The sequence below is a fragment of the Oryctolagus cuniculus genome, chromosome 13, assembly GCF_051225735.1.
Source record: "Oryctolagus cuniculus isolate XC-2025 breed Fujian yellow rabbit chromosome 13, ASM5122573v1, whole genome shotgun sequence".
In the NCBI taxonomy this organism is placed as follows: domain Eukaryota; kingdom Metazoa; phylum Chordata; class Mammalia; order Lagomorpha; family Leporidae; genus Oryctolagus; species Oryctolagus cuniculus.
This window is the reverse complement of record NC_142879.1, coordinates 47,971,127-47,984,820: the sequence shown is the minus strand read 5'-3', so window position 1 is coordinate 47,984,820 and position 13,694 is coordinate 47,971,127. Positions and strand designations below refer to the sequence as shown.

Here is a 13,694-nt window from a genome sequence, read left to right as displayed (position 1 = left end):
CATTGAGGCCATTTGGGGAGTGAACCAGCAGATGGAAGACTTTATTCTCTGTCCCTCCCTCTCACTGTCTGTTACTCTACCCCTCAAATAAATAAATAAAATATTTTAAAAATAATAACAGACTGGAATCAATGGCAAGTAACAGCAGAGTAGAAAGACCATCCCACTATAGTAGAAGACATATAGATTTTTGGCACACCACTGGGAAATATTTTCAAGACAATAAGTAATCAATGATTTCCAAATAATGACTTACAAATAGCTTTCAGAAATAAATCCTTTCTGAAGCTGGAAACCTCCCAGTACAGCACATGTTGCCATGTCTGACATTTTACTATATTTCCTAACACTTCCCACATCTCATTCCATGACAAGTGTTTCTGTAAACACAAGAACAACACATTTAAAAGTCAAAATAGCTCCATTTTCATCTAACTACCCACAGTCAACATAAGTTATTGATCTTGGATAAATTATTTAACTTGCAAAAAGACAAAGTCACAATCCTTCCCATCCACTGATTCACATAAACACCCATTATGGCTGGAGTTCAAGCTAGGAATGAAACACAGGCATCCCATATGGGTGACAGGAACCAGTTACTTGAACCATCACTGCTGCTTCCCACTGTCTGCATCAGCAGGAGGTGGAGTCAAGAGCCACAGCCAGGGCCTGAACCCTAGCACTCAAATATAGGATGCAAACACCTTTAACTGCTAGAGCAAATACCTACTGTAGCTTCACAATTCTTAGAGTGTGTGTAAAATTCTTAAATTTGGAGTATGAAAGAAGTGAGGTTGATGCTTTTTCAGTATAGTAGGTTAAGCCTCTGCATGAGTACCCATATCCCATATGGGTACCAATTCATGTATCAGCTGCTTCACTTCCAATCCAGCTAACCGCTGATGACCTGGGAAAGCAGTAGAAGATGGCCCAAGTGCTTGGGCCCTTGCACCCGAGAGAGAAACCCAAAAAAAGCTCATGGCTCTTGGCTTTGGATTGGCCTGGCTCCAGCCATTGCAGCCATCTGGGGAGTGAACCAACACAGATGGGAAGATTTCTTTCTCTGTCTCTCCCTCTCTGTAACTCTGCCTCTCAAATAAATAAATCATTTTTTAAAAAAACTTTCCAACAAGCAGGAAAGGAAATTTTTAGAATATACACAACTCTAAAGACAAAGGATGATCTGCTTATTAAAAATAACACTGAATCTGGTAATAATAATAGAATTAAAAAGGAGTGAATGCTCCAATATGAGCAGCAGTCCACACAGCAGACTCATAGAATAACAATCACTTTAAATCGCACTCTGACCTCAGAATCAGATGTTAAGGCATTCTGGTCTGGCTGCAAAGCCCAGGAGAGCATTTCAGGCATGGAAAGCCAAGACACTGTGGTAAAAAAATGTCCTACATGCAGGACTTCAGTGGGTGATAACCCAAAGGAAAGAAATGGTCATCAAAGAAGGTTTTCTCTGATGGGAGGAGAGAATTTCCATTTTGCTTATGGCCTTGTCTAAATACTGAAGAATTTGTGGATTAAAAAGGGTTTCGGGCTGGCGCCGTGGCTCACTTGGTTAATCCTCCACCTGCGGCACCGGAATCCCATATGGGTGCTGGGTTCTAGTCCCGGCTGCTCCTCTTCCAGTCCAGCTCTCTGCTGTGGCCCAGGAGTGCAGTGGAGGATGGCCCAAGTGCTTGGGCGCCAGCACCCGCGTGGGAGACCAGGAGGAAGCACCTGGCTCCTTGCTTCGGATCAGCGTAGCTCCGGCCCTAGCAGCCATTTTGGGGGTGAACCAACGGAAGGAAGACCTTTCTCTCCGTCTCTCCCTCTCACTGTCTGTAACTCTACCTGTCAAATAAATAAATAATCTAAACAAAAAAAAAAAGAAAGAAAAAAAAAAAGGGTTCCATAGCATTGGCAGCTGGGGAGGTTGCCCCTGCCTCCATGATGCTGCTGCTGGTTTAGAGAAGGTGAGTGCAGCAGTCACTGGGGACCTCGTCAGAGCCCACCTGCCTTTAGAGGTAACAGAGCCACCTGCCTGACACATTGTGATGGAACTGACACCAAAGCCAAGATCCCCTTGATCAAGAACTCCATACATAAAGTCCTTTCCCAACCACTCAGAATGTGGCAGACCTACAAGCGCTGCTGTGGCGCAAGGGTTCATGGAAGCTAAGGACTGAAAACACAAGCCCGCTGTCCACATGTCGCCTGGCTCTGACCACTGTCCCATTTCTCTGCCAGGCTGGAGGGGCACCCCATGGGAGGCTTTAGTAATGACAGGCAGCTGTCACAAAAACCTACACATTGACTCCTTAATGAATTTGACAAACAGGAAGATGATATTCATTTAGTGACATTACATGTGACAGAATTAAATGACTGGGAATAAAATGAATCATTTATGGCATTGTTGTCAACATTATAACCGCAGAGATTCACCAAGCCTCCTTCTGAGACCAAGGTCCAGAGGAGGAGCTGCAAGCTGCATGTGTGTTGGCCAGGGGACCAATGATTAGCATTTATGATGCAAAGACAGAACAACTTCGAATAGGACCATATTCTTAGATGCCATTTCCACATGCGGATTTCTGGTTGTGGCAAGATGATAAGCAAATACTAAAGAACCTTTCCACTTCACCCTTGCCATAGCCCCCCAACTTTGAACATATTAGATCTACCTTCATGTTTTTTGAAAAATACCCATCTCCAACTAACACATTGTTTTCTGGAAATAAATCTCTACTTACGGAAAAAATGAAGATGGCTTATGGGAAAAGATCTCTTTTCCAGGAAAGTGAAAATAGGAATTACTAAGAAAGCAACTTGCTGGCAGGACAAAGACCAGTGGTGGGGGCTGGGGTTCTACAGCCGTTGAGTCCTAGGTCTCCTTCCTTACTTTCAAGATATCATCTTATTTTGGCAAAGGCTAAAGAGCTACAAAAGATGTATCATTCTTGTGTGCTTCATTAAGTTTTTCTAAAGGGGGGGGGGGCGTGAAATTGACTTCAAAATGCAACGACTTTGAGCAGCCCTTGTCTCCACCATTGCGGAACAGGGTTGGTTTTTTGTTTTTTTTTTTTTCTGTAAAAACTGTTGTTGAACCCTACTTAGTATAGAGTTGATCTGTGTATAAAGTTAATCGAAAATGGATCTTAGTGGAGAATGGGAGAGAGAGGATGAGGGGTGAGAGAGTAGGTTGGGCGGGCAAGTTATGGTGGGAAGAATCACTGTATTCCAAAAGTTGTTCTTGTGAAATGCATGAAGTTTGTGTTCCTTAAACAAAAGGTTTCTTTGGTGTGTTGGGGAGGGGGTGTCACACTGAAATACATTCCTAGTGATTTTGACTGCAGGTCAATGATCTTATTTTTTTCTTTGATAAACTATCATGTGGTTTTTATTAAAGATTTTTTTAAAATTTATTTGAAAGAGTTCCAGAGATAGAGAGCGTCCATCTGCTGGTTCACTCCCCAGATAGCTGCAACAGCTGAAGCTGGGCCAGGCCAAAGAGCTTTGTCCTGGTCTCCCACGTAGGCAGCAAGAACCCAAGTACTTGGGCCATGTTCCGCTGCTTTTACCAGGCCTTTAGCAGGGAGCTGGATAGCAAGCAGAGCATCAGCCCATCAGTCCAATTTTAAAAATCACTGTTACTTAAGGAAAATTCTTATGATTGTGATAATAGTAAATATATATATTTAATCTCAGCCTGAGTTCCTGGCATATAAAACTAATTAACTGAATTAACTTCTAAAACTTAGAATTAACTGAATGATGGGTGTTAGAGGAATAGGTAATATCCATAATATGTACCTTTCAACCATACTTGAATTTATGTGAATAGAGTGACTCTTGGAGGAAGGTGATTGGTCATCAGAGGAACTCTTCATGGGATTTAAGGGTTGGCACTTTCATACTTATCCCTGGACCTTTAAAGAAGGAGAGGAGCTAGAGATCAACCTCAGCCATCAACATCCTGTGATTTAATCAACCACATCATAGGGTCTCCATTAAAAAAAAAAAAAATCTAATGAGCTGGGTTGGTAGGAAGTGCTGTAATGATAAGGTACCGAGAGAGGGCATGGGAGCTCTATATTCTCCCAGTCCACACATGCCCATAATTCATCTTATGTATCTATTCCATCTGAATGTTCTTCAGTTGTATTCTTTAGGAAGCTATTAAAGTGTCCTGGAATTCTGTCAAGCATTACAGCAAATTATCAAACCTGAGGAAAGGATAATAATAAACACCAATTTAGAACAGTTGATCAGAAATACAGGTGATAACCTTGGACTTTAAATTGATGAAGAAAGTGAAGGCAGATTTTGTGGGACAGTCCCAATCCTATGGGATCTGTACTAACTCTGGGTGTCAGAGTTGAATTACAGGGTGCAGGAGTTGCGGTACAAGAGGTTTATCAACCACTTGTGTTCACATCCCACACTGGAATGCCAGTTTAAACCCCACCTACTCCACACCTGATCCAGCTTCCAGCTAATACATTCTGGGAGGCAAGAGGGAGACCCAAATTAAGATCTAGCCTCTTGCCTTCTGCCTGGTCCATTCCTGGCTGTTGTAGCATTTGGGGAAGTTGAAGAATTAACCAGTAAATGGAAGGTAACTCTCTCCCTCCACCACAACCTGCAACTCTGCCTTTCAAATAGATGAAAATTAATATATTTTAATTGATTTGTAGGGCACCCAGTTGTTGTCCACAGAGAAGCAGAGAACTTTTGGTCTGGAGTGATATCTACACAATTGCTGCTGCTAGCTTTTAGGATTTAGGATTTAGGATTCAAAGAAGCTTACAGACGACATATTGAAGTACAGACTTTTACTGTAGAAGGGACAGCATAGGGGGAGGGGAAAGATTGGGGATAGGATTGTAGGCCACCAGAATAAGTGGGGAGGCTGACACTGAACGCTCAGCTCCATGGGCAATGGGCAGCAGCCTGTTTGTTGTTTTTTGGAAGGCTCCTGTTTGCAAAAGGGCTAGTTGTTAAAAATCTCCTTTTTACAATGCCTTGTCTCAGCAATTTGGAATGCCCATGTGCAGGGCTTTCCCAGGCAATAAACATTCCATTTGCTTTTAGATGATCTGTACTCAGTTACATCAGGTCTGGGGGTTCAGGCCCCAAGGGCCCAACAGGTTCTAACAGTTGTCAAAACAGTTTGATATCCTTTTAGTAATGAATAAACATTATCAGAAGACATTATCCTTGAACAGCAAGCCACAAGCCAAACAAGAAGTGCATAAATTAAACCTAGTTTTAATTAATTTCAAATACATAGTTTGATCCATTTTAAAATATATGCCAAACTTTAAATTTTTTAAAAACACCCTCATTCAGTCATTTCAGATTATGAACTTTTTTTCAGTCTTTAAGTGCACTCTACAGTTAATAACTAATCACATCTTCTGTATATAAAGATAATTAAAAATGAATCTTAATGAAGAAAGGGATGGGAGAGAGAGTAGAAGATGGGATGGTTTGTGAGTGGGAGGGTGGTTATGGAAGGAAAAAAACGCTATAATCCAAAAGGTGTACTTTCAAAATTTATATTTATTAAAGTTTAAATAATAATCACAATGAACAGGGGGGATTTCCAAAAAAAAAAAATCATGGTGGAGGGCAGTGCTATGGCATAGTAGGTTAAGCCACTGCCTGAAGTGCCAGCATCCCATATGGGCACCGGTTAGAATCGCGGCTGCTACACTTTCAATACATCTCTCTGCTATGGCCTGGGAAAGCAGTAGAAGACAGCCCAAGTCCTTGGGCCCTTGCACCCACATGGGAGACACGAAAGAAGCTCCTGGCTCCTGGCTTCAGATCAGCGCAGCTCCAGCCGTTGCGGCCAACTGGGGAGTGAAGCAGCAGATGGAAGACACCTCTCTCCCTCTCTCTCTCTCTTCCTGCATAACTCTTTCAAATAAATAAGTATATTTTTAATCAATTAATTAACTCATGGAAATGCATTATGAAAAAAAACCCACACAGATTTCAGGAATTTTTCATCAAAGTAAAATTATCTTTTAATTCTTTTTTTTTTTTTTTTTTTTTTTTTTGACAGGCAGAGTGGACAGTGAGAGAGAGAGACAGAGAGAAAGGTCTTCCTTTGCCGTTGGTTCACCCTCCAATGGCCGGCGCACCGCACTGATCCGATGGCAGGAGCCAGGTACTTCTCCTGGTCTCCCAAGGGGTGCAGGGCCCAAGCACTTGGGCCATCCTCCACTGCACTCCCTGGCCACAGCAGAGAGCTGGCCTGGAAGAGAGGCAACCGGGACAGAATCTAATTCTATTTTTTTCCATTAACTCTGGAGTATTTTTGTGTATCCTGAATCACAGAACTTCTCTGAAAAGTAAAGGCTACATATATATTCATTTTTTATTAAAGATTTATTTATTTATTTGAAAGGCAGAGTTACATAGAGAGAGGACAGAGAGGGATCTAATCCATTCACTGGTTCACAACCTGAATGACCCAACCACAGGAGATGGGCCAGTGCAAAGCTAGGAGCTTCTTCCAGATATCTCATGTGGGTTCAGGACCCTAGCAATTGGGCCATTTCCTGAAACACATTCATTCACAAGGAGCTGGATCAGAAATAGAGCAGCAAGGATGTAAACCAGTGCCCATATGTGATACCAGCATCACAGACAGCGGATTAACCTGCTATGCCACAACACCAGCACCTATATGAGAAAGGTTAACTTATAAATTGCTTTAAATAATTTGGATAGCATAATATTTAGTATTAAATATAATTTATCAACATCACTTATTTACAATGTGATATTTTCAAACAAAGAAAAATATATGCCAAAACCAAAGTAGAGGGGCCAGGGCCAGAGCCAGGGCTATGGCACAGTGTGTTAAAGCCCTGGCCTAGCTATGCTGGCACCCTATATGGGCACCAGTTTGAGTCCCGGCTGCTACACTTCCGATCCAGCTCCCTTCTAACGCACATGAGAAAGCAGTGCAGGATGACCCAAGTCATTGGGTCCTGGCAACCACATGGGAGACCTGGAAGAAACTCCTGGCTCCTGGCTTTGGATCAGCTCAGCTCTGGCTGTTGCAGCAATTTGAGGACTGAACCAGCAGATTGAAGACCTCTCTCTCTCTCTCTCTGTCTCTACCTCTCAGTAACTCTTTCAAATAAATAAAATAAATCTTTAAAAACAATCAAACTCGATAAAAGAAAGTAGTTCAAACTATATTTATACACAATGTCACCAAAACTTGTCTCAAACTATACATTATATTAGAATACTAATGATTGCTATTTTTTTGTTTTAAGATTTATTCGAAAGTCAGTGACAGAGACAGAGATCTTCATCTGTTGGTTCACTCCACAAATGGCTGCAATGGCCAGGGCTGGACCATCTTCCCCTGCCCCTGCCCCTGCCCATTTGCATTAGCAGGAAGCTGGATCAGAAGTAGAGCAGCCACTCAAAGAGGATGATGGTGTTCTAGGTTGCAGCTTAACTATACCACTACAACACCAGCCCCTGAATGTTACTTTTCAATGCAATATGGTCAACCCTCACTATCCCTGGGGAATTGGCTGTAGGCCACTTCAGATACTAAAATCCACAGCTGCTAAGTCCCTCATATAAAGGAGCATAGTATTTACATATAACCAACATAATTTTCCTATATGCTTAAATCATCTCTTAGTAATTTATAATACCTAATACAATGTAAATATTAAGATAATGATTGTTATATTGCATTCTTCAGAGCATAATAACAAGAAAAAAAGTCTATACATGTTCAGCACTAGAGGCAACTTTTTTTCCAAGTATTTTCAAGTCATAATTGGTTAGATCTGTGGATATGGACCTTGGAGAAACAAATGGTGGGCTGTAGTCATAGCAAGTATGTCTAAACAATAAACTTCTGGTATTTTTACCACATTTGTTTACTTTATTGATTATAAGTATGCCTCAGTTATTCAAAATGCAAAACTGGATTTTAAGCTTGACAACAAGAAAAACAAGTTTTACTAAACTGCTAAATGCTAAAAATAAAATCCAAATGGTATTTACACGCTTAAAAATTCTAAATATTTAAAGCTGAACTTTTTCTAAATATAATGGTTTTTACTTTAGCATTCAACAACTATTAAAAAAACTCACTATAATGCAAAACTTTTATTCATTCCCAGAGCAAAAAGAGATGAATAAATAAGTGTAGTCATCAGCACTATTTATTCAACACTCCACTGCTTTTAATAGTTGTCCTTCAAATATCATAACAGGGCATACCTCTAAATACATATGATGACAGAGCGAACACTGCTTCAAACATGGCAATGCTCATGAAATGGCTCAACAGAAGACCATGAATGGTGAGGTATAAATTAATGAGTCCTATATAAAGATCCTAAGTTCTAAGTTTGAAAACCTTAAATAAAATTTCATGATATTAGTGAAACCATTAATTAAACCAACTCTGCCATTTTTTTTAAATCAGCATTCCAAACAGTAGGAAAGATTGACTCCTGCTTTTATCACAAAACCACCTGATAAAGAAATCAAGATAAATATATATATTTGCTAAGATCTAAAATACATATAATAAACCTAACAACTGCCATAAAGCTCTATTTTACTTATAATAGAAAATTTGTCTCAAAACTGAATACTTAAGTTTTCTAATGTTTACCTTGAAAAAAGGAAAACACAAATTCAAACCAAAATGTTTATACATTAGCACTTACCAAATCCTAAGTTTTACAATGTGAAAATGTTGTATGATCTCATTTTTTTAGTGCAATATTCAGAAATAGTGTCAAAACTATACCACTTATGTAAGAGTAATACTCTGTTCCATTTGAGGGTGCCCATTGTATCCTCACTTTCTTAAAAACAATTCATAGTGGTATCCTTCTACTACCTTGGCAATATGGCTTTAAAAGAATTACAAACAAACTATGAATGGCCTTACAATATTTATTTTTAGTTCATTAAAAATTAGTTATATTCTTTAAAGAAAAAAGTTAAGCAGAAAACAGGTAAGTTAGAGAAGACAGATTAGTATTTAAGCAAGATTTTAGTGTTTTAAATAAAAGACAAAATATTCTCAAATAAATAATACATTTAGCCATTAGAAAAAATAATAAATCATTAGCATCATTGAAAAAGAAAATCCAGCCAAGAATATATAGAACTTGAAAACTGTTCTATTTGAAAGGAAAAAAAAAATACAATGAGATAATTACTTGCATGGGACGTCATTAGCTAATAATATATAGCAGTAATTATTGCTGAAGTCATGTGAAGATGTCCCAAGATGACCATAGTCCATACATGCATGCAAGAAATCTCTCTCATGCTTTCAGACAAGCTGCATCTTAAATTATGGGTTGCAATGGATAAAACCAAACTCACAAATATGGCATTATTTTACATCTATTCTTTGACTTAACATTCAAAAATTTTCTATACTTTGATGTCTCCATTTAGCTATCAAAAACTTAATTCTAACTAAAAAGGCAAAAAAAATGCTCTATTAAGTTGATGTGCTACATACTTAGCAACAACAAATCCACTTACTTTTTTCTCTTTCTCATGATGTTTATCCTGAGAGTGAGAGGAAGAATCACTTAAACTTTGATCATATGACCTATTAGATCCCCGTTTGCTCTTTTTCTAAAAAAGAAAATACATATATACATATATGTATATGTATATGAAATTTTTTAAAAGAATTTTTCTTAGGTTTAAATCAACTCAAATCTAAATTATATTTATATTTCTACTAAAGTTTTAAAAAAGACTCACTATTTCAATCCATATAATCCAGTTTGTACACCATCCATATATTATCCATTGTGTTATAAAGGAAAAGTTACTCTAAATGTAACATGCCATATTTTTGCATATTTATTAAAGTATATGAAATAGACTATCTATTTTCAAATAGGCTACAATATATTTTCATTATCTGCTTTAAAAAAAAAAAGTTTCAACCAAAGGAGACAATGCTTTATTAAAGAAGTATGCCAAGAATGATAGAATAGAAAAGTAAATATTTTAAGAATTTATGCCACTAGGAAAGCAAGAGATTTCTTAATCTTATACTTTCATCACTAATGTTAACAATGAACTAAAAAGATATTGGCAGTTCATTTTAAAAATTAAAATTAATGAAGCAGTCAGTATTAGACTCATGCATTTTTCAAAGCATTACTAAAAGCACCACACATTTCTGTTTAAAATACTTACACCATTGCCCAATAAAGTATGAACATGATTGTGGGGAGCAATCCGGACTAGACTAAGTTACTGGAATTAAGACTTATTCTATGCATCTGCTCTCCCACAATATGGCGCTGGGAGAGAAGTAAACAGCTTCCGCACAGCTGCCTCCAGTTCAACCAATTAACTGTAGGACTTGCTCCTGATTGGAGAGCAGCGTACTCGGCGTGTGGGCAGCCGAGTTGGGATTGGCAGAGAAGGACTATAAAGGAGGAGAGAGACGGCATGCACCAGGAACATCTATGGGGAACATCTAAGGGAACCCGTGCAGCCCCCGAGAAGAGCCGGCCGGCGGAGTGCCGCTCCCCTGCGGAAGTGGGGAATGCGGCCAGGGGGAACTGCCCTTCCACGGAGGTGGAAGGGATAGTAGCCAACCCGGGAAGAACCAGCAGCAAACCCGGGGAGGGCCGAGCAGACGAGAGAACAGCGCAGGGTCCTGTGTCGTTCCTCCACGAAGAGGGGGAGCGACAATGATAGTTATTTGGAGTGTTTGTAAATAGATGGTTACCATAACTACTTGATTTAAACCACATAAAATGACTATATACATGTTCAAATTCTATACTGAATAGACTTTTCCTGCAACTAGCAAATGAGGTATCATGCCAATAATTAGCAATGAGAAAATACTATTTGCATGAACTTCAATTTATATATTTTACCTTTATCATCTTTCATTTCAAAGAAATGTTTTTATCACCCAAGAATAAATTTTTCAATTTTACAATCTCGAGATTTTCCATAAAACATTTCAATAATCTTTACCAGTAATTAAAATAAAACAAAGCCTTTACCATTAAACAATACACATATACACTTTTTTTTTTTTTTAAACAGGCAGAGTGGACAGTGAGAGAGAGAGACAGAGAGAAAGGTCTTCCTTTTGCCGTTGGTTCACCCTTCAGTGGCCGCCGCAGCTGGCGCACTGCGGCCAGCGCACCGCGCTGATCCAAAGGCAGGAGCCAGGTGCTTCTCCTGGTCTCCTATGGGGTGCAGGGCCCAAGCACTTGGGCCATCCTCCACTGCACTCCTTGGCCACAGCAGAGAGCTGGCCTGGAAGAGGGGCAACCAGGAAAGAATCCGGCGCCCCGACCGGGACTAGAACCCGGTGTGCCAGCACCACTAGGTGGAGGATTAGCCTACTGAGCCGCGGCGCCAGCCACATATATACACTCTTAAGTACAGACACATGTTACTTAATGACAGACACTTTATGAAAAATGTCTCAAGTAATTTTTGTCATTTTGCAAACATTAGAGAGTGTACTTACAGCAACCTAAATGTACAGATCCCTACAACACACCTAGGCTCTATGTCTTTGCCTACTGCTCCCAGGCCTCAAGCATGTAGAGCATGGTAATTCTACTAATACTATAGGTAGCTGTAACACAATGGTAAGTGTGTCTAAATATAGGAGGGGAAAAGCACAGTAAAAATACTTGATAATAGGGATTTTTAAGTTCCATGATAATCTAATGAGATTGTTTATAAACACATGGTCCACTATTAACCAAAATATTATGCATTGCATGAATGCATTTCATATGAATGAACAAGAATACCAGAGGCATCGATGCCCATTTCCTAAGATGGGGGTCCCTAATGATATTATTTTATTTAAAAATATTGAGAGAGAGACAGAGAGAGAGAGAGAACGCATGTGTGCACACCTCATTCACAAGGAAAGGTAATACTCAAAAAAAAAGAACATTAAAAGAAAAACAAAACCTTAAACTTCAGTGTTATGAATCTGCATAATTAAAGAATGAGAAATGGAGAAGACCAAAAAATGGACACTTCTGGTACATTAAAGAAATACTGATCCTTCAAAGGAACATTTGCAAAAATACACAAGGGCTCATCAACTACTACTAACTTAATCATCCATGCTACTGTACAACAGCAAAGACTGACAAAAATCTTAAAAAATTTCCCAAAGTTATCTTTAGATATATCTGTCTCAAAAACGTGGGCCAAGTTATAATACATTCTTATTTCAGTTTTTCTGGTCAATTAAAAAGAAAATAATTAAAATAATAAAATGTGTAATGGTGATAAAGAAGAAGTGATAAAGAATCACAAAATGATAATCACATGAAAAATCAAATTAACAAAAATGTTAAAATACAGTTCTTTACGAATTAATTTTTCCACTAAACGTATATCTGCATTTACTATCAACTATTAATACATTCAAAATCAGAATTTAAGAATATCAACCTTTATAAATGAAAACAAGCAAAACAAAAATCTTTTCAAATTACTGATTTTTTCATTTCCAATAAAGAACATCAAAAGAAATAATTTTAAGCAACCATCAAAGGAAAAGAAATGGCTACTAATGCCTTTTTGAATGAAAAGTATAATTCAGTTCTCAAAAATATTATTGTAACATTAAATTTAAAGACAAATTCTTACCAGCTTACTAAAATGGTATTTACAGTAGCCACAGTATTGGACATTATCTGCACCATTACCTTCTTCTTCACAAAGCAATCCAGCAAACTGTGCACTGAAAATTAAAGTCCAGGATATCAACACAAACTCAAACCACAGTATATACAAACAAACAAAATTTACTTCCAACCACGAAATGTTTGTGTTTAAGATAAATTCTTCCTACCTCACCCAAAATTAAAATTTTATTTTACTTTTCAAATCATATCACAGGTACAAAAAAGTAGTGCCTCTTAAAGGGTTGAAATGACATTTAACCTTTAATGGTATTTATCCTAAGGAGAAAATTACCTACTCTTTTTATTTTTTTAAAGATTTATTTATTTGAAAGTCAAGAGTTACACACTGAGAGAGAAGAAGAGGCAGAGAGAGAGAGAAAGGTCTTCCACCTGCTGGTTCACTCCCCAATTGGCCACAAGGCTAGAGCTGCGCCAATCTGAAACCACGAGACAGGAGTTTCTTTCAGGTCTTCCAGGGTGCAGGGGCCCAAGGACTTGGGCCATCTTCTACTGCTATTCCACGCCAAAGCAGAGAGCTGATCGGAAGAGGAGGACCGAGACTCGAACCTGCACCCTTATGGGATGCTGGCACTGCAAGCAGCAGCTTTACCCACAATGCCACAGCTCAGCCCCAGATTACCTACTCTTAAAAAGAAAAAAATGTGGCCTGCAATGTGGTATAGCAGGTTAAAGGCCACGGCCTGAAGCACCAACATCCCATATGGGTGCCAGTTTGAGTCCCGGTTGCTCCTTTTCTGCTCAGCTCTCTGCTGTGGCTTATGAAAGCAGTGGAAGATGGCCCAAGTGCATGGGTACCTGTACCCACGTGGGAGTCCCAGAGGAAGCTCCTGGCTCCTGACTTCAGATTGTCTCAGCTGGGGCCGTTGCAGTCATCTGGGGAGTAGATGAGCAAATGACGACCTCTCTCGCACGCTCTCTCTCTCTCTCTTTCTACCTCCCTCTGTAACTCTT

The 13,694-nt window shown here is 39.1% G+C and overlaps 1 protein-coding gene and 1 pseudogene across 50 annotated transcripts in view; one reads left to right on the top strand and one right to left on the bottom strand.

Moving 5' to 3' along the window:
- The window catches only part of MLLT10 (MLLT10 histone lysine methyltransferase DOT1L cofactor), a 217,751-nt gene that overhangs the window by 111,766 nt on the left and 92,291 nt on the right, over positions 1–13,694 (bottom strand). For 40 of the 50 annotated variants that reach the window (XR_016218946.1, XR_016218945.1, XM_089311539.1 and 37 more), the window contains 2 exons: positions 12,685–12,778; positions 9,562–9,657 (listed from right to left, as the gene is read on the bottom strand). Coding sequence is in view for 45 of the 50 variants with exons in the window: in XM_089311539.1 (XP_089167665.1) it covers positions 9,562–9,657; positions 12,685–12,778 (190 nt within the window). In the remaining 5 variants the exon portion in view is untranslated. The remainder of the gene's footprint in view (positions 1–9,561; positions 9,658–12,684; positions 12,779–13,694) is intronic. The other 10 variants (XR_016218947.1, XM_070055505.2, XM_089311540.1 and 7 more) reach the window with 1 other exon arrangement.
- LOC100340514 (protein N-terminal asparagine amidohydrolase pseudogene) lies at positions 2,155–2,804 on the top strand (annotated as a pseudogene).